This window comes from Limanda limanda, chromosome 12 (assembly GCF_963576545.1).
Source record: "Limanda limanda chromosome 12, fLimLim1.1, whole genome shotgun sequence".
NCBI lineage: Eukaryota > Metazoa > Chordata > Actinopteri > Pleuronectiformes > Pleuronectidae > Limanda > Limanda limanda.
Window position 1 is genome coordinate 17,752,144 of NC_083647.1, and position 19,217 is coordinate 17,771,360.

The window sequence follows — 19,217 nt, forward strand, 5'->3', positions numbered from 1 at the left end:
TTCATAAATGAATAATTGTTAAAAGGTCTCCAGGCGCTTTGATGACAACCGATTCTCTGACCTGCAACATTTATAATGAAAGTAAAGATAAATATAATACAGATGAATTATAGATTTATGAGCAGCTTAGGTAGAAATTATAAGTGCCAAGCCCATAAAGTCTATGTGATGGCTTGATAAAGGTTTGTAGAGTGGTAACATGTTGAGGTCAGGTCAGCGAGGGGCTTCAGGGCAACACCCTTATTTATAGAGCAAGTGGGCAAATTAAAAAATTATCCTCTGTTGCAGGGCATGATGGGAAAGAAACTGGACATCATCTCCTCCATCATCAGCCCCCTGATGATTAGAAATACACGATAACATCACTGTTCCATCACTAGACATGTGAATTATTAAGCCTCAGTCTGCATAATTATAACTGATCATTGCATGAATATGTGGTAATTAATCATTATTTCAAGGCTTCTGTGGAATCATTAATAAACAGGACCAAGGACAGAGGTTTGGTTCCAGAAAAAATGATGTCACCTGGCATCATCAAAAGTGTCATATTTTATATAAACACCATTTAAAAAGAAAATTGTGTGTTAATATGAAGCTAAATAATATATTAATGTAAGGTTTCTAGTATTTTTTATAGTTTGTTGGGGATGGGTGATAGATTGTTTAAAAATATATAGTAATATATAAGTAATATGAATTGAAAACTACCTCACTTTGAATGTAGAACATTTTAACTACATTTTCAGGAACCTCAATGCAAATTATCGCTTTAAAAGAAAAACAATGTCGTAAAAAGAAGGACAGGAGATTTCTTTGCACAAAAACAATACATTTATTCAAGTGTTCTCCAGCACAAGTACATACGGAGCCTTTATCTTCTCTCTGGACACTAAACAGAAGTATGAGGGGTTCAAAGTGGAGAATGACTGCTGCTACATCTGCTGAACGAACTGGTCTTGAGGAAAAAAGTGGAGGAGCCATAAAACAGTTATGACGGAAACAAAGTCACACAGGGCGTCAACAGTGTCACTGGATATAGAATTATTGACCTGCCTTGAACAGTAAAAATTAAATGTTGTTTCTGATTTAAAAAAACAAATAAAAACAAACAAAAAAAAGATCATCGACTCAAAACAACATCTTGAAAAACAGACATGGAGAATATTACAGCATGGAATGTAGGATTAAGAAGCGATGCGTATTAAGCGTACATTATGCTACAGTAAAAGTTACCGCTTTTTTTTTCTCACGATTTTTTCCCACAGATAAGCACCAACTACAGCAATCTCTAGTCTAAAACAATATAGGAGACCTTTCATTATTTGTTATCCTTATTTTTTCAAGTACAAAGTTAAAATGCCTTTGTTAATATATTTATATGAGTGAAATAGTTATTTTTCCGTTACTACAAGGAACTTTAAAACAGTCATTGTCGAGACGTGTGTTTATTTCTCTTCCAATCAAATATATTTGTCTTGATTAGATCAAATGTTTAGCACCATCGGAAACACCTACAATCCCTCTTTTTTTTTTTTATTCTTACAAAGGAAACAGAAGCTAAAAACACCACCATGTAGGGCTGTGCAGTGAAGTGGAAACCGTTCGTCTTAAAGCTGTCCATAGGCCACTATTAAGATCACACCACATTAAATCTGGATTCACTTGATAAAACAAATCAGTAAGAAAAAAAAAGAAAAAAGTTGACTTGGAGTCTCCCTCTATCTAATGCTCAGAGCAAGTTTTGAATCAAATTGATTTTCTAATATTTCTTTCTCTAATTCGATGATATATATTAGCAAAGAATTATATTTGTACATCTCATACGTAAAAAAAAAAAAAAACAGCAGCCGGACAACTCTATGTACAAAATGTACAAACATGAGGGGATGTTAATTACTACGTCAGGAGGGAGGGGGGGAATAACATCTGGTTAAAATATCGGAAAGCATGGAGGCTCATATTGAGCCCGGTATGCTCGGAACAAAATTCATAGCAATAAGGTCACTTAAGAAATTAATTACATTAAGAAATTAAATTTCAAATTTTGAATCTTAAATATGATATAGATTAAGCGATAGCATCTGTCTCTATTATCCTCTTTATTCTTTGAGTGTCTTCGTCAAACACTGTGTCAGTTTTTCGTTTTGACAAACCGAAGCCTAAATCCTCCATAGTTCAGCCCGAGAAGGTTACAATCAAGAGAATTTAGTTTGAGAATCCAAATTTGGATCAGCACTTAAATTTGTCAACATGGCGACTACGATTCATCAGGGAAGCGGCGGAGGCCAGCTGTCCTTCATGGGGGACAAAATATTACACAAAGCACACGACAGAGTTCTGGAACTCCGGTCGCACATTTTACAATCTTAACAGAAAGTACACATTCTTTGAAACCGGGGAGAAACATATTGCATCGCTGCTTTAGAGCAAGTCAACAATATGGATGGTAGGAGAAAAAGGAAAAGGGGGTTCGGGGGGGTTACAAATATCGATCCATCTACTGTACACCGAGTCAAATAACGTGGGTTTCACATATCAAAATCCATTCTTTCACTTCTATTGGCACAGCCCTACTGTATACAAAAAGTATTACACGAGGGTAGATCAGTTCACATCAGGAAACGAAACAACAAAAAACAATTCACAAGAACCAATAGTCTTTTAAAAATAAAAATATCAAGAAAAAAAGAAAGTATACATATAAAAGTGCTTTATAATGTTGATAAAACAGCACAAAATTGCTATAAAAACGGTAGAAGAACTTTGTGAAGCCGCACCATGTTGTTGAGGATTTTTGCACCTGACAGTTTTTTCAGTTTAGAGGCGTCGGAGGTGGAGGCGGAGGGCGACCCGGCCTGGCCGCCCCCCCGCCCCTCCAGCCGCCACGCTCGCAGACAGCTCTACAGTAATGTCATGTGTCAGGATGAAACTAGAAAAAAGTAGCTCACCACAGACTTTGATCTGAAGATAGTTTTTTTTTCTTTCTTTGAATGACAGAAAACATCATTTCCCATGTGGCTAGCTTCACTTCCTGTTTGTGCAGATCCAGCGATTAAACGAGCACTATATTTAAAAACAGTATAAAAGCTGTAAAACGCAGAAAAGAGGTGATTTTGCATTCTACTCTCCGTCAGCACCATGTTTCCTCCGAAGTGAACTAATGAGATTTCTTTTCCACTAAGCGTAAAAACTATTTTCTTTTCAGCACCAGGTTGAAGAGCTTCGTAATGTCGTAAGTTGCAGTGCCACATGGGTTATGATGCGTCTCATCATTTTGGAGCACCATGGTATTGTAACCACATTACAGTAGTACCTTTTATTACCTTCAGTTGTGAATAGAAACTGTAAACAAAGAGGTATATGTGATCTGGTGTTTTGGATTCTCAGAGACACCGCTCTCCTGACACTGAAGACAAATTGCCTTCCCCGCATATCTCTGTGAGGCTCAGTAGCTGGAAGCACGGCTGCACTGGGAATCTCGCTGCCCCCCCCGCCACCCCGCAACCACGGCACAGCGCGCTCACACAGCAGAAACATTTCACACGTCTCTAAACCACTTTCCCGATGTTTCCAGTCGCGTCTCGTTTGAAACAAAAACACGTGTTAAGCACTTTTCTGTCTCAGTGAGAAGAAAGCATAGTCTCAAGTATAGCTTGCACAAACAAAATCAACAATACTTGATAACACTGCTAAAAAGGTAAAATGACATATCAAAATTAAATAGAATAAGAATTAAAAATTCAAATACAAGAAATAATGTGAAATCTACGTCAATGTTTCGCTCTCAAGTGATACCGAGGGTATGACTTGAGGATCAAGGCTCTTATTTCTAGTCACAATAGACAGCTGTAGTTCTAAATGGTTCCGAGTGAGTCGCCCGAGCCGCTCAAGCGCAGGCAAAGTATTCTTTGAGTGGTGCAAACAGGTGGCGGATGACCGGGACGCTCCATGACCTGCCCAGCAGCCTCTGCCTCGCCAGTCGGCTCATGTTGGACACGTCCGTGTAGTGGACCGGGAAGCCGAAGATCCTGGTGAGAGCAACCGGAGCGGCCAGGGGACACAAGACGAGCACAGAGAGGGAGCAAGACGGGCGGAAGACACAGGGAGATGATAGTGAGGTTCAGAGTTCAGAAGAAGACTCACATGAATAGTTATTCAGAGGATGACCTGCACGTACCTCTCCATCTCAGTGCACCAGAGAATGTCCTCCTTCTCGTTCATGTAGACGGGGAAGTGCTGGTCTTTGCCCTGCTTGATGGAGTTAGACCTGGTGGTGATGGTCCTCACTTTGCCAAACTGAGGAGACACAAGTCCATGAGTATTACTGGCTGCGTTTGTCTGATTTCACTCAAAATGTAGAACTTTAAACTCTTTTATCCCAGTATAACAGATCAAATTTGGTTGAGGAACCTCTGCTCAGTTAAATAAGTTCTGGTTGATGGATTACCAAAGTGCTACCTCCTGCTGCCACTGGGGGCCGCCAGTGTGCAAGGTTGTGTATTTCCAGAAATCAAACCAACTAATGTCATGTATCCTGCACGTGAATATATTTCCACAAACATCATTTGCTGTCATGTTCTACTACACACGTTGTCACAGATAAATAAAAAAAATCCTTTTACTATTATTATACCAGCCAAACTAAAGGATTCTTTTCTAAACATGTGAAATCCAACAAATGAATCCGAAACGAAGAAAAGTTGCAGTCAGGACGTCCATGATTTCTCAAGTTCTGTGTTGATCTTTCAGCGAGCAATGCTTATAAACACATACCTTAGCTGTCCTGCCGTGTTCTAAACAGTCCTGGAGATCCAGCCTGTCATTGTACATCGCGGACAAAGGCCTGAAACGAGAAAGAACAGGAATCACCACTGACTGACGATCTCAATGCACAATCTTTACTCTGCAGATTGTGGTCTAAGAAATCCATGAATGATGAAAACTTCTCTCTCAGGCACATGACTGAATGAACTTACTTTGGGTACAACACATCACAAAACTCAGCAGTTTGGATCATATCACAGTTTCTGAGTTAATGATCATTTTCAAGATTGGCCAATTAAAAGAAAAAAAGGATACCTTGATACCTTCTTCTTTTGACCAATAATGAATGAATAAATAGTCTTTGTCCGCATAATCAAAAAAAGTGAAAAAATAAATAAAACAAAGCTGACCTGAGCTTTTAACTTCAAATTCTTTTGCTTTTAGGTTTGATGGTTTGTTAAAGCCCTGGAACAAAATACCCTCTTGGCTGTAAACCATCTGCTTTAGATTTTTCCTTTTAAAACAGGAACTACAAATAATTACAAGTAGGCACTGCAGTTGCAGAACGATGTTATATTTCATATCTACAACTAATTCTGACGGTTGCAGCAGACGTGCAGTGTCACAAAACATTTAATGACAATCTAAATAAAAAATAGAATCTGCAGGTTTTACCCTAAAAAAATAACATAACCAGACATAACTTCATAGTTAATTGATAATAATAATAATAATAATAATAATAATAAAGAAGGAGGGTTTAATAGATGACGTCCCTTGTTCACAGGGTTTGGTTTTTATCCTCCATTGTGTTATGTCAAAGGCTGCTGCTGCTTCCCTCACCATTCACACACCAACCTGTTCATGCCAGGAAGGTTACCCCAGAAGTAGCGGGCTCGGTGGGCAGCGGACACCTCCTTAGCATCGATCATCACCGGGTTGCACTGAAAGAAAAGGGCAAACAGACGCCAGTCAGAGAGGAACTGAGGCTCAGATGCTCAAGTTTACTTTTTTTGCAAAGTATCCAACCATGTTAAAGTGGAAAATATTTTTAAAGCAGTCGCTGACGGCGTGTTTTCAGGACAAATCACTATATCTACATCAGGAAGTTAATTATAAGACATTAAATGTAGCGTATTTATGTGTTACATCAAGATTAACAGGGTCCACCTTCCTCCTAATGGTCAGTGTCTAGCCATAATGTATTTGTGCCACAAGGGGGCATTCATAACCCATCCAGTGCGACTCTCAGTGAAGATGCTGACCTCTAAAAAGCGAGAGATGTCCCTCTTATCGCTGACGCCCATGGCAACCACGTTTTCAAAGAGCCAGAAGAAAGGCCGCTCTTCCCCGACCTTCGGCCGAGCCTCGTGGAGCAGCCTGTAAAACTCAAAGAACAGGCGGCCGGTGCCCTCTGTGGGACACAGACGACCAGTAAGTAATGCTGGAGTACAGTAGTGAAAAGACACAAACTGATTATATAAGAGTTATATATATTAATAAGCAGAATAATATCACAAAGCGAAAGGAAAGTGTTGAGACCTACCGAAAAGACCTTTCCTCGCAGGGTTGACTATAGAAAGGTCATTGCAGGGGCTTCCTCCAATAACTAGGTCGAAAGGACCCCACTCGTGTATCTGGATACAGATAAAAGTCAGAGAGATAAGGAAAATATATGTTGTGGGATTCAGTGACACAGCAAAACACTCCTCGAACTTAAAAAGGTATTTAGTGTTCATTAAAAGAAAAGTTGCAACTAAGTGGATTCCCCACTTGACTAGTGGTTGTACGAATACAGGTCCTCCAGCTTCTGGTGCTTTCGGTACTTCGAATATACAGAACTACAGAAACTCCTCTCCTGGCAAACGGTACAATAGTTTAAAAAACACCAAAGAGGCATAAAACAGCTCTAATTGGTGTGAAGCTACTGAAAAAAAGAAACAGTGACCCTCGCCGAAAAACATTTGACTTACATGTTTGCGCGTGACGTTCCTCACATCGCCAACATACATGATGCGACCCTGATGCCGGACAATGCCCACAGTGATGGAGTCCTCACACACTTCAGAGGCTATGTAGCGATCTACTTGGATGCCAAGTTCTCTCAGCACCAGCAGTCCTGCACAGGTAGAAGAAACACACAAAACACAGAAACTTAAAGCTATAACCTGTGTATGATAAAAAAAGAAAAGTCCACTTAGATTCATGTGAAGCTCTGATGCAGTCTCAGACTAAAAGTAAACTTTTGAGTTATACTGAGAATGAGGTTTCAAATCCTTAGAGTCACGTTCATATCATAACCAAAATGCTGCGTTTTTATATGGAAATGGAACCTACAGTGTAAATGTATAGAAACTACAGATATAGAGAAAGGGGGGAGTTCTCGTCTAACCTGTTGCGATGCCATCGAATAGCGACAGGACACGAATGGGCTTCCTCTTCTCCACCATGAGTGGGGGGTAAAGCTTCGCTGGATCCTAAAATACGATTTTGTGAGAGGAGGGGGGGAATGAGAAATGTAGGTAAAGAAAAGACAATCTGTGGGTTTTTTATCTCCTAAAAGGTGCAGTACTCACAAAATCCTGGTCGTGATTATTAGCGAAGAAGAGCTGCAGGCGGCAGGGCCAGTCGGAGCGGCGCTCCAGCAGACCGAACACGCCCTTCTGACCGCACATGTAGCAGTTCCACGGGTCCTCCTTGATGGCAGCGCAGGCGGCTCCTTGTCCGACCAGGAGGTCGACGCACTCCACACAGAAACACCTGAACACAGGAAAAAGAAGAGTTAATACCAGAGCCAGACCGATGATATTAGAGCCAATATGAGACTTTGACAGATATACTGGGATCTGCGTTTATGTTTGCTGACATGCACCAATGTTAAAACTTTTTCACAGAATACACTATAGACAGTTCTGTTATTATTTTACATAGAAAACGAAGCATATTTTTAAGATAATTTTAAAGCTCTATATGTTTATATTTGTGTTTTCCTCTTTATTTATAGTTATTTCATAAAAAGTCAATGGTTTAACTGTAAACTATCAGTGGAGATGAATGACTGGACTGGTTTTATCTTTTCAGTTCACTGTTATTGTTCTGCATTCAAATATCTGCCTCTTATTTCCAGTTATTACTGCTACTGTGTCTTGCACCATCATTTCTGCTATGACTGTTTATTTATTTTGAAAAAAGTCTTCCCTTTTTTAAATTACTGTTTTGTGCGCTCTACTGTTGCTGTAGCTGTTTGTATCTGTGTTACATTCAGTTCTAAAATAAATATAAAAATACTTCAGAATCCAGCACAGTTTTAGGAGATTATTAAATATCCGTGACCCGTTTTTAAGGATTTATCTCCCCAGCTGGTTTTGAATCACATAAAAACAAGGGATGTCAGACAATATCAGAAATAGAACAAATGCATTGTTTGGATTTGTTTCAGTGGGATTTGCTGCCATTACACAAATCATCAAATATCTCAGACTTTATCCTTTAATGTAGGATGAGGGATAAATGACTGCTGGTTTGTTTCTGGTTGAATTAATTTCTAAATCAATCAGAGGTCAGAAACAGGCCACGCAGAGTGACTTGCTTTATACCTGCAGGGCCAAAAGTTTAAAATTAGTTTAGAGAGAGTTATCATCCACATGTCAGATGCCATCATCTACACACAAAGCAAACCATTGTCTGACAAGAATCTGACAAAGCCCAATCTGTTCTCAGTGGATCTAATAGTCTGACTGTGTGAGGACACTTTGATAAGACCATTTCCCTAGAGTTGCTCTTTTCGACTCATACACAACCACACTTTATATAATATTAGTGATCAGCCTCTTCTCCACCGGACCTCCCAGACGCCGCTGCTGTGAGATTTTATGACATCGACAACAAAGCTTTCATTGTGTGTTTGTGTGATGATGGCACTGTCCTGACATCTGTACTGCAGCAACAACTGCCCATTTGAACAGCGACACACAAACTACTTATCTCTATTCAAAATGAATTGAACAATTTGGTCTTGTGGGGGAAAGAACATTTCTGTAAATAACTCAGGCTCTCGTCCTTTTGCTTATTACGGTGGATAGATTTGAAGCCTGCCATGATTTTCATCAGCCCCCAAAACACACGAGGAAACTCACCGACAACAGTTGTTGTTTCCACACATGAGCACCTCTCGTCCTCCGCAGCAGATCGTGCAGTACGACTGGTAACCGTCGTCATCGTATTGATATGCACACTCCAGGAAGCAGTTCTGTGAAAACAAGCGGTGGAAAGTCAGAGAGCAATTTGACATATCATATTTAAAATCCACAGTTTTCTTTATGGGGTCACATCAGGTGCTGCTTGAAACGTGTTCTGTTTATTATTAGCTTTAAAACAAGCTGTGGTTTTCTGCTTTTTTTTGTGAGCCTCAGAATTTGAATGACCTCTGTCACAGCTTACCTTACAGCTCTGGCACATTCCCCCAGCGAACAGTGGGTGCTCGCGGCTAACGTTCAGACTTCCACAGGAGATACAGATGTCTGCAGGAAGAGAAGTGCTATACGTCAGTGTTTAACAGGAGGATGTCAGAGAGGTGTGAACACTGCTGCTGCTGCTGCTGCACACTTCAATGAAACTATTTGAACAGCTGTGACGCAGGTCTGGATCTAGCGAGCTTAGCTGGCGTGTTTGCAGAGAACACACACGGAGCCGGTAAGGCAGCAAAAATCACGGAAATGTTATTTCTTCATCTTTGCTCTCATCGTTTGATTAACACAGACGTGTACATTTCTTGCTTTACTTTTCAACAACAAGGCCAAGTGCAAAGCGTCTCGGTGTTCGTCCGCCGAGGGCCCCCCCCCCCTCGGCGCTGCCGAGAGTGAGAGCACACGGAGGACTCGTCACTTACCCTCTATGCTGCGGCACTTTTCTCTCACTTCATGAACAAGCCGTTCTGAAAACACAAAACAAGGTGAGAATGAGGACAATTGTGGTCAACACCATCTACACTTAAAGTAATAATCTTCACAGTTCACACAAGGAAAGACTCATGGTAACTGATCATCTCAGAAACCAAAATTATTGGTGTCCAAATAAAACTTCTTCACTCGAGCTCCCGCAACATTGCATTACAGGATTCTATCGGTCCTGTGTTGTAACTGTGTTTTGAAAAGTGCTACATAAATAAAGTTGATTATTTATTATTATATATTGTTTGGTTACTTGGTACAAGGCGTGTTAACATACAATAACAGCAGGTTGACTTTTTAAAATCGGCGTATAAAGTATAGCGAGAAATATTATTTAAAGAAAATGCAGAAAAAGAGTGCGTGTGCTCCCTGTACTTTACACAAAGTGTAATTAAAGGGAATGTTTTATGTAAAAGAGACATTTTACAAGAAACGTCGAGAAAATATAACCTAATCAGAAAATCCAACATTGGATGTCAATTTCTAAACATTAGTCAAAGTATTTGTGTAAATTTGAAACAAGAAAGACTCAAAACTCAGCCTTGTGGCACAGCAAAATCTAGGAAGACCCATTATTATTATTAAAAGAACCTTGTTAGCAACACAATCTCTTCATAGTCTGAACAGTCGGAGTCTTTTTGTCTGGTCACATCATTCTCTTACATCTTAAACCTGTCACTCTAATGAACCCCTTGTCTTTACACTACCTCTTCGACCACTTACTCTGATGTACAGAGTCCTCCCCAAAGGAAAGGACATGGAGTTCATGACTCCTTTTTCACCCAATAAAAGAGGCTCCTCACCTCGTGTCCTCTCGTCGATGATGTCCCTGACCTTGGGTTTCTCCACTGCGCTTTTGCGAGGCTTTTTGGCCGGAGGAGGCGTGTAGGCCGCTGCCTCTGGCTCCGCCCATATCTCAGGGTACACCTCTTTGTACGGGTTACGCTCCTCTGGGGTGCACAGCATATCAGTCAACACAGTGAATTATTAAACATTTAATTAGAGAATGTGAAGTGGTCAGAGCGGAGACAAGGTCAAAAACCAGAGCTTCATTATGTCGACTCACCCTCTGGTGGCTCTAAGGCCTTGGGTCCAGTGGGCTGAAACCCTGTCATGGCCCAGTCGATCATCTGCTTGTTCAGCATGTCCACTGATTTGGAGGTTTCCGTCTCATCACTGTCAGGACAGGCCATGAAGGCTTTGCCTGCCCGGCTGCTGGCTGCCTACGAGAACATGGATGACTGAGATTTACCCTCAGTTTATTAATCTTCTAATTCAGAGAGATGTGTCTCAACTGGGTCGCAGCCACATACCAGTGATTGCAACTATATATACAACATTTGATAGTTTTTTATGAAAATTAGGCAAATCTGTGAAGACAGCACGGCTGAAGAGGGGAATGTACTTGGTAAAAATGTTGCATGATTTCTTGCAGAGTCTTAAATAAACAGAAACGATTCCACTACTTTTTTTTCAATGTGCGGATTTAACAATTTAGATGTTAGTTGGCAAGCTTTAGAGGTGTTGGCAGGTATATTTTTGAATTTTCGAAAAAAGCCAGGCCAACTGTTTCCCTCTGTTTACAGTCTTTATGCTAAGCTAAGCTAATGGTCAGTTGGCTCCCGTCAGTTTTCTAGGAAGAGAAACTAGGAAGACCCATTATTACTATAGTGTACAAACACAAGAGGGGTCTCAGCCCTCAAAATAAGCCCATTTCTTCGAACTCTTCCCTTAAACAGTTGAAAACAACTTTAGAATGCTGTCAACCAAATGTCATTTACTAGTAAAATGTTTTGTTGTAAAGAAAAACTGTTATTATAAAACTTTGAGGCCTATTAGTTACGTTTAATAGGCACATTTTAACGATGAAGTGGGAACTCATTCAAACCGAACACATGCTTATGAATGACGCTGCTCTTTTACTCACCTGTAGCACTTCGTAGATGGCTTTCTTGTACATGGGCTGCTTGTTGTAAGTAGGTTGGTGAAAGGCATTGTTGAAGGAACTTAAAGGCAAGAGTTTCTCTACACAGACCTGTGAATAAATACAGACAACATGGCTCATTAAAGACATTGTGTCAAAAGATTATTGATTTTTGTGTTTACGGTGGAACTAATAACACAACAGCCTGTGTGGTTGTCACTATAAACATGAGGCTGTGTTATTTAATAAAAAAATATCACCTCACGTTACTGTTGGCTTTAAACACTTACCACTGAGAATTTTCCATCTCCAAACCACATGACCCATCTGGTTCCATCGGCAGCTCTGCTCCGACCCGTCATCCACCAGGATACGATGCGGCCGGGCCACCACGAGAACCCTCGCAGCTTCCCCCAAACCAGCTCGCCGATGCCAAACCCACGACCGTCCTGCAGCCAAAATAAAAAGACAAAATCATCCGCTCGGTATTAATCTCTGGGCATAGTTGTGAGACCTATTTTAAAACAGTCTGTCTCACTTTTTCTTTCCTTACACAAAACCTTGTATAATAACAACAATTTCAGGTCATTACATCAGAAAATGGTGAAAAAATATCAAAATATTCCATCAACAGCCCAAAACCCAATATTTAACTTTCACCATTCCATTAGACAACACTCCCTGATATGGAAGTTTTTAGCTTCTTTGTAAGAAAATGAACAAAGTTATTTCCTTCTTAAATTCCAGTTAAAGGGAAAGTTTGCTAATTTACGCAATAAAGTATGTTTATTGATCTGCAAATGTTAGAACTGTTTAAATAGTGGCATCAAGAAACGGTATTCAAATTGTGCATATCGATCATAGTGATCGATATGCAGAAAACTCCAGTTTATATGTATTATCGCAGTATTGTTTAAATGTGCCGTTAATGTTAAACGATTAATTTACTGGTACACAGACTACAGATAACAAATAAATATGAATAATAAAATCTATAGTGATGCATTTATCCGTATTGTTTTAACGCTCTTCACGTCAATGCACTAAGGCTTGTGTGGTGAAAAACTTTGATTATGGCCTTTACTGTGTCCGCTGGCCCTTCTGCCCCCCCGCCCTGTGTCAAATCTGTGTGTGTGAGTTACACAGTTGCTCTCTGTGGTTGATGCTGGGCAGTTTTTCCCTTGAGCTTCACATCATGGTTATCAATTACATCAAATGTGAATGTACTGCAGATGTTGTCTGCATCTTATTATGTAAATTAACCCTGAATTCAATAACACTCTGCTTGACAGCTGTTTAACTGATGAGTACTTTACCAAAACATGAGTGGGTCCTTGACTCCATCAGGATTAATCCGGACTTTAAACTGAATCCCTTTTCCTGTGTTGTAAAATCCTACGAGTCTCCAATAAAACATGAATCGATGTGAATCAAGTTTAAACTACAGCACATTCTTCTGCTAAGGCTAAACAATGCTACACATATGTCTGGCAATTATAACAGTAAAATAAATGGAGAAAATTATTAGATGTCAACACCATTAATGTGTCAGATTTTTACAATAAAATCAATACATGATTTCTTTAAAACTGGCAAAAATACTGAAAAATTTGAAAAGGACAGAAAGAAATCCTAGATCTGCCATTCTAACCAAATCTGCTCCAAATTGAACAGGTTTTCTTGGTCCATCACCCCATCCCGCCACCAAGTTTGGTGCATAATCCTGGTGACAGGTGACAACATAGCTTTCTCATCTGCCGTAATGATCCTACCTCATACTCGGGCTCAGTGTCTGCAGACTTGGGGCACGTCTTGTCTCCGCCTGCGATGGCGACAGGCTCGGGGGTCGTGGCCACAGTAGGGGAGGCTGGGTCAGTGGGCTGCTGCTGTTGCTGTTGCTGAGGCAGCTGCTGCTGCTGATGCTGCTGCTGCTGCTTCTGTTGCTTTGGCAGCTGTGATTGCTGTTGATACTGAGGCTTAGACGGACACTGAGTGTGTGACTGAGGCGGAGGCGGCTGCTGATGCTGCGGAGGGGGCGGTGGCTTCGAAGGCTGTGGGTGCTTTATTATTGAGACCTCTTCTTTCTGGCTCTCTGTTTCAGGCTCCTCGTGATCCTTCATTGCGTTCATCGCTGACATCAGTTTGGCCTTTTTCTCTGCCTGAAACACAGTCAAGTGACAGCAGAGGTAAAGAATGGGCTTTTCGCATGATGTGTGCAGCTGCTGAGTTCAAGGCAGAGTTTAGATCCAGCTGGAGATTTGACTTTTCTTTATATAAAGACATTGCAGGAAATGTGTCAAAGAAGTAAGAATGACAGAAGCTTAAGAAAAGACATGAGCAAACATTCAGTGAACTAATCCCTGACAGTGTTCGATATACTGCACTATGGATAAACTGCACTATGGATAAACTGCACTATGGATACAACCAAAACGTGTTCAAGTTTGTTGACCAACTCTACAACAGTCACGTAGTCTGATAAACACGCCCTGATGTTACTTTGTAGACAACACGGAAATTTAACTGATACCAGCTCATGGACGAGGCAATAAACCAGTAGCTGATGTTGCTTCTTTGCATTAACTTTGTAATCTACTGCCCTCTTGTGGCCACAGTAGGTTGTTTTCTCTAGCTTTTAGGGGCGTGGCCAAATCAAAGACAACGACGAGCTGACGAGCTGAGAAATGTAAACAGCATTTTTCCGATGTTTGTGTATGTTTATTGAGGATAATACTAAAGAAGTGACCATACATCTACTACATGCAACAGACCAATCTTGTCAGGGAAAAAACGGTTCTAACCTGCTACTTCAAGCTGTCACATGTCGAGTCTCTCTGCTAACCTATATTAGTTTTACAGAAAACTATCCCTGTCTGCTATCCAAACTTCAGTTCTGTGAGTGTGTTTTATGTGCGCCATGTGATATGGCCCTCTTCTCACACCGTCATGCCCCAGTGAGCTCTGCTAAGGTTGTGGGATTTTTACAGTGCGTAACAATCGTCCACAGCTGCAGGTGTGTTACATGAGCGGAGAGTAAAGATTTCACTCTGACCTTTCACACATTGAGCAGCGGACGGGCCACAGCACACCTCATGTTATTTTATCTTCAAATCTGTAAAGTTCTCATTATTTTACGAGTTAAAACCGAAACGGAGAGAAGCTATGAGTACTTGGTTGTGTGTATTTAGTTGTGTGTATTTGCATTGTGAGTATTTGGTTGTTTAAGCGGTGTTGTGAGAACTTGGTTGTGTTGTGTGTAATTGGTTGCATTGTGAGTATTTGGCTGTTTTGGCGGTGTTGTGTGTCCTTGGTATTGTTGTGTCTATTTGGAGGTGCTGTGAGAATGTGGCTGTGTGAGTATACTGTTGTGTGTGAGTATTTGGCTCTATTTTGAGTATGTGGTTGTCATGCGAGTATTGGTTTGGAATGAGAGTATTTGGTTGTGTTGTGAGTATTTGGTTATGTTGTGAGCATCTGGTTGTGTTGTGAGTATTTGCAGCACATCCTCTATTTGCAGTTTTAAATTGAGGTTTTTTATCCATTTACATGTTTTTTAATCTATCTGCACTTGTTTTTCTTATATTGTCGCGTGTTGAGCGCTTAGAAAACAGCTGAAGCAAACAACTTTTTATAAAAAAAATCTATATCAGTTTTAAGTTAAGCTATGTGCTGTATGTTCCACACTCGTGCACCACAGCAGTGACTGAGCTGCCATTTTAAGCTCCCTTCCTGCCACTGTTCCTTTCCTGCAGGTCTCTCGGTGAGCTGAGCAACATGCACCTCGTCTCGGCTGCATACGTGCTGAATCTTGATTGTGGGAGCCCGAGTGCTTTTGTAAACACGTCTTTATCTACGGCTGTAAGGTCCCATTCATCAACGGCGGTGTATACAGTAACTCTATAGTGCCCGTAGCTGCGGCGGAAGAGTTCACCGGGTTTGTGGTACCTGACACTGAACCGCTAGGTCGATCAGAGAGGACGAGACGCAGCCGGGACTTAAGCCTCTCACAGTAAATCCCCAACAGCTGCACTCATTCTGATCTCTTTCTCTCAAACACACACACACACGCTAGAAGTTGCATGCTAACTTTCTTCCACTTCTCTTTTCCTTTACACACACACACACACACACAGAATATATATCTGCAGTCCCATATGTAAACACGTGTTAGTCATAGTATAGGCTACACGTGAGAGCATTGCTGCCCAGCTGTGCTTACTTTCCTCAAGTCTCTCTCAGGCTCTCAGGTCTCACACACACTGCAAATGCCCGGGGCTGGAGCGAGTGTGTCGGAAGAGAGGAAGAAAAGGCAAGTGGGCGAGAGACTGAGAAAGAGAGAGCATCGCACAATCCTCCGTCCTCTCGCCCATAAACAATAGCGCCTTTAAGGGGAGGTGGTGCCTCGGCCGCGTGGGGAGGGGTATCTGCGCCCGAAGAGCAGAAACATGTGCTGTTCAATCAAGAGGCTCTGCTGTGGTTTATAAATATCTGTACTGTAGTGCAGCGATGGATGGTTCAAAGCCCTCGGCCATATGCGTTAGGCCTCTTGGCTCCAGCACAAGCACACTGGAGTTAGTGTTCGACGGCCTGCTTCGGATGTGTGCTTCCAGATGGCAAACTGCAAAAACTAACAAATGTCAACTAAACTGTTAAATGTGTTGAAAATGTGTATGATGAGAAACAATCTGTAGTCGTATTGGCAAGTGAGGGGAGCAGTCGAGTAACAAATGAGCCGACGGGGCAACTGCAAAGCAAGAGTTTACGAGTTTAGTCCGGCTTCTTGTCTCTGGCCACTAAAAAAAAAAAAAAAAAAAATCACACATAAACTGGTAGATCTGTAAATGCCAATTAGGACTGCTGTGACTGTGTTTATATTTGGTGTGTTGTGGGTCAGGCTGTCTCCAGGGTTCCTTCTCCTCAGAGCCAATGAGCGAGTGACGCTGGAAATGCCAGTGGGGGGAGGAGAGAAAGTACAGTGGCTATAGGGAACCAGATATTTGTCTCTGGACTTCTTCCCAGTTGTAAATGCCCCCTTTTGGGGGCCTCACAGTGTGTGTGCAGCTCCACCAGCAAGACAGGCCCTCCGAGTCTAAAGGGGAAAGGAGGTAGCAGAGACACAATGCAGTCTTTATCATTTACGCACGCCTGCCTGTCACTGACAGCACAGAAATACCAGCACTTATATCTGCTGTCACGCTGTGCTGAAGACAAATACCAAAAATGACAGCAGACATATAGTAGACGTAAAAACACAGGCGAGCAAATAACCTCACAGGGAAAACATCAACTCTGTTTTTCCTCTTGGGGAAATAGGTTACGACGGAGAAACCAACTGTAAGTTACAGCACGTACAGTATCTGTGGATGTTTTTTAGGATAAAGTGAAAACAGAAGCTCCGCAGGCTGCTGGCAGAGTGTAGAGACATGTTGGGAGCACAATAAGGGATAATCTGACTTAGAGACTATGCAGCATGATACCCTGAGGGCTCGAGGGGTGACAGAGTGCACTGAGCGGCAGAAGACATATTGGTCTCTGGGGGTTGCAGATGATACTTGTTAACAAGAGGGCCACGTTTAATGTGCAGCTTCAGTTATTTATTATTGCATAATACAAAGTTGTTAAGTTTACAAGGAAAGTTTCATAGTCTCAAAGGGTGCAAGAATCCACATGGCAGTTGTTGAGAAAGGAAATGAAACATGAAACACAGGGACACGGACAACAAGCCCCAAACAAAACCGGTTATTAGAGGAAAAAGATGTCAAAGTAGCAGGAAAGGTGCCATTAAATCAATTCTGCATCCTGCAAACTCTGATCAAAAGGGTGAAAAAAAGTGAAACGAAATAACCTGTCAATGAACATTACTTCCTCACGCGACGTGACAGCGCGCCTTTGAAGCCGCACAAAAGAGTTTGACCTTTGAATGCAGCAGTTTCTCATGTGCAACAGGCAGGGGAGACGCAGCGGGGGCTGTTTTGTGCAATTGTCTGAAGGATAATGCGGTGAAATATGTCTTCAGCGCAAAGGACTTAAAGCAGACAAATAGTGGAGACTTCCCTTAAGTCACGGCAGGTGTACTTAACTCGAGATGCATCAGGTGAAGATAGTGTGAAAATGCACGAGTGTCAAGTTGTGTTGTGGCGCGATGTGCCTACTGCATTCATTAGCTTTGATTTTAGCACAGATACAAAAGGCAGCGTATTTCACGAGTGGCCTTGGGGGGGTCACACCAAATGGGACCATCTGGTTCTCATTGTGTTGCATCCTTTTAAAGAGATAATTAGGAATATTACAGAGTCAGCGATGAATACATAAACAGAATTCCCCATAAATCCACAAGTGGGCTTGTTTAGAAATGTCCCCCCCCCCCGAGGAGGCGGCTCGGTTCACTACAAAGATCGGATCTTTTCAAGTTATCAAAATACTGCTCTTAGAGTGAATCTATGTCCCGGGTCAGGGAGAACAAAGTGCACGATGATAGGAAGGAAATGTGCTCTCAGGCCTGCGCAACAACTTTTTCTCAGCTGCATGTTATGCAAGGTAATAGCCAGCCTGCTCTGAAAAAACAAGGTACAAGTATTTGACCTAAAAGAATAATAGTTCTCTGACATTTCTAGGCACTGCTACGAAACAGGAAATAGTTTCAGCACATATTCACCCCAAGGGAAAAACTTTTTTCATGCAAAGCAACTTTTTTCCCAAACACGGCTAAAGCCTGTTCACTCTTCCTTTCTCTTTTTTCTTTTTTTTTTTAAAGAGACGGTTTCCCTTTAAGCGGAGCGGAGCAGATGGTCCACAACAACTCTCGTGGAAATACCTGAAGTCAGCATATTCCCCGTGCTATAAGCTGGCTAATCAGACATGCACACTATCCCCCAGTGTTATCAAACAAACAATGCAGTGCACATACCCATACACGCCAGCGCGCAACCCTCATAATCCAGTGTGAGGCTTGAGTTTTTTTCACCCCCACTCTCGGGGTAGAAGAGATCGCTTAAAAAAAGAAAGCATGAACATTTCTTTGTCTGGGAATTCAGGGTCAGGTGATTGCCGACAGGAATCCTGGTTGGCTAGAGAGGACTTGCAAAATGTTGGCAGCGAGCCAAGAGGCTGTCTTGCAAGCAGGGCTGGAAATTTGCTGCAAACCTCATTTTCACCCTCATATCCATAGCACAGAGTTCATTTCCATAGCTGGGGGAGGGGTCAGGGGAAGAATAGGGGAGGGAAACGGAGAGGGAGAGACGGAGAAGTCCACTGTAACACAAGGCACATGAAGAAGAAGAAAAAGAAGAAAAAAAAAGAAAGAAAGCAGCAAGATGGCAGTAACCCTTTCAGCCACCATGTCCTGCAGGACGCATGCAGCGGCAACATGCTCTGTGGCAAGAGGCGAACCAAAAGCCAAATAAGGAAATGCATCACATTACTCCTCAGGAAAGGAGCCACAAACAAAGTCTCTGAGATAATGCGATCAAAGCGTGCAAAACGCCAGATGAGAGGAAGTGGAAGAAACATGCAGTCACAATTTGCATCTTGCAAATCCCCCTAAAACTCCTTAAAGAGTCACTTATTCAAGAAAATCC

General features: G+C 41.7%; 1 protein-coding gene across 2 annotated transcripts in view; it reads right to left on the reverse strand.

Annotated features, from left to right (window-relative positions):
- Positions 1–817: 817 nt before the first annotated feature.
- dnmt3ab (DNA (cytosine-5-)-methyltransferase 3 alpha b) overlaps positions 818–19,217 on the reverse strand; it is a 35,259-nt gene continuing 16,859 nt past the window's right edge. The window contains exons 5-21 of one of the 2 annotated variants that reach the window (XM_061083038.1): positions 13,413–13,799; positions 11,931–12,089; positions 11,644–11,751; positions 10,783–10,939; positions 10,520–10,666; positions 9,656–9,700; positions 9,208–9,287; positions 8,904–9,016; positions 7,344–7,527; positions 7,160–7,244; positions 6,741–6,886; positions 6,314–6,404; positions 6,033–6,181; positions 5,626–5,711; positions 4,777–4,846; positions 4,181–4,299; positions 818–4,031 (exon numbers count right to left, since the gene is read on the reverse strand). In XM_061083038.1, coding sequence (XP_060939021.1) covers positions 3,890–4,031; positions 4,181–4,299; positions 4,777–4,846; positions 5,626–5,711; positions 6,033–6,181; positions 6,314–6,404; positions 6,741–6,886; positions 7,160–7,244; positions 7,344–7,527; positions 8,904–9,016; positions 9,208–9,287; positions 9,656–9,700; positions 10,520–10,666; positions 10,783–10,939; positions 11,644–11,751; positions 11,931–12,089; positions 13,413–13,799 — 2,268 coding nt within the window. In that variant the 3' untranslated portion in view covers positions 818–3,889. Of the gene's footprint in view, positions 4,032–4,180; positions 4,300–4,776; positions 4,847–5,610; positions 5,712–6,032; positions 6,182–6,313; positions 6,405–6,740; positions 6,887–7,159; positions 7,245–7,343; positions 7,528–8,903; positions 9,017–9,207; positions 9,288–9,655; positions 9,701–10,519; positions 10,667–10,782; positions 10,940–11,643; positions 11,752–11,930; positions 12,090–13,412; positions 13,800–19,217 lie in introns of both variants that reach the window. The other variant, XM_061083037.1, reaches the window with a different exon arrangement.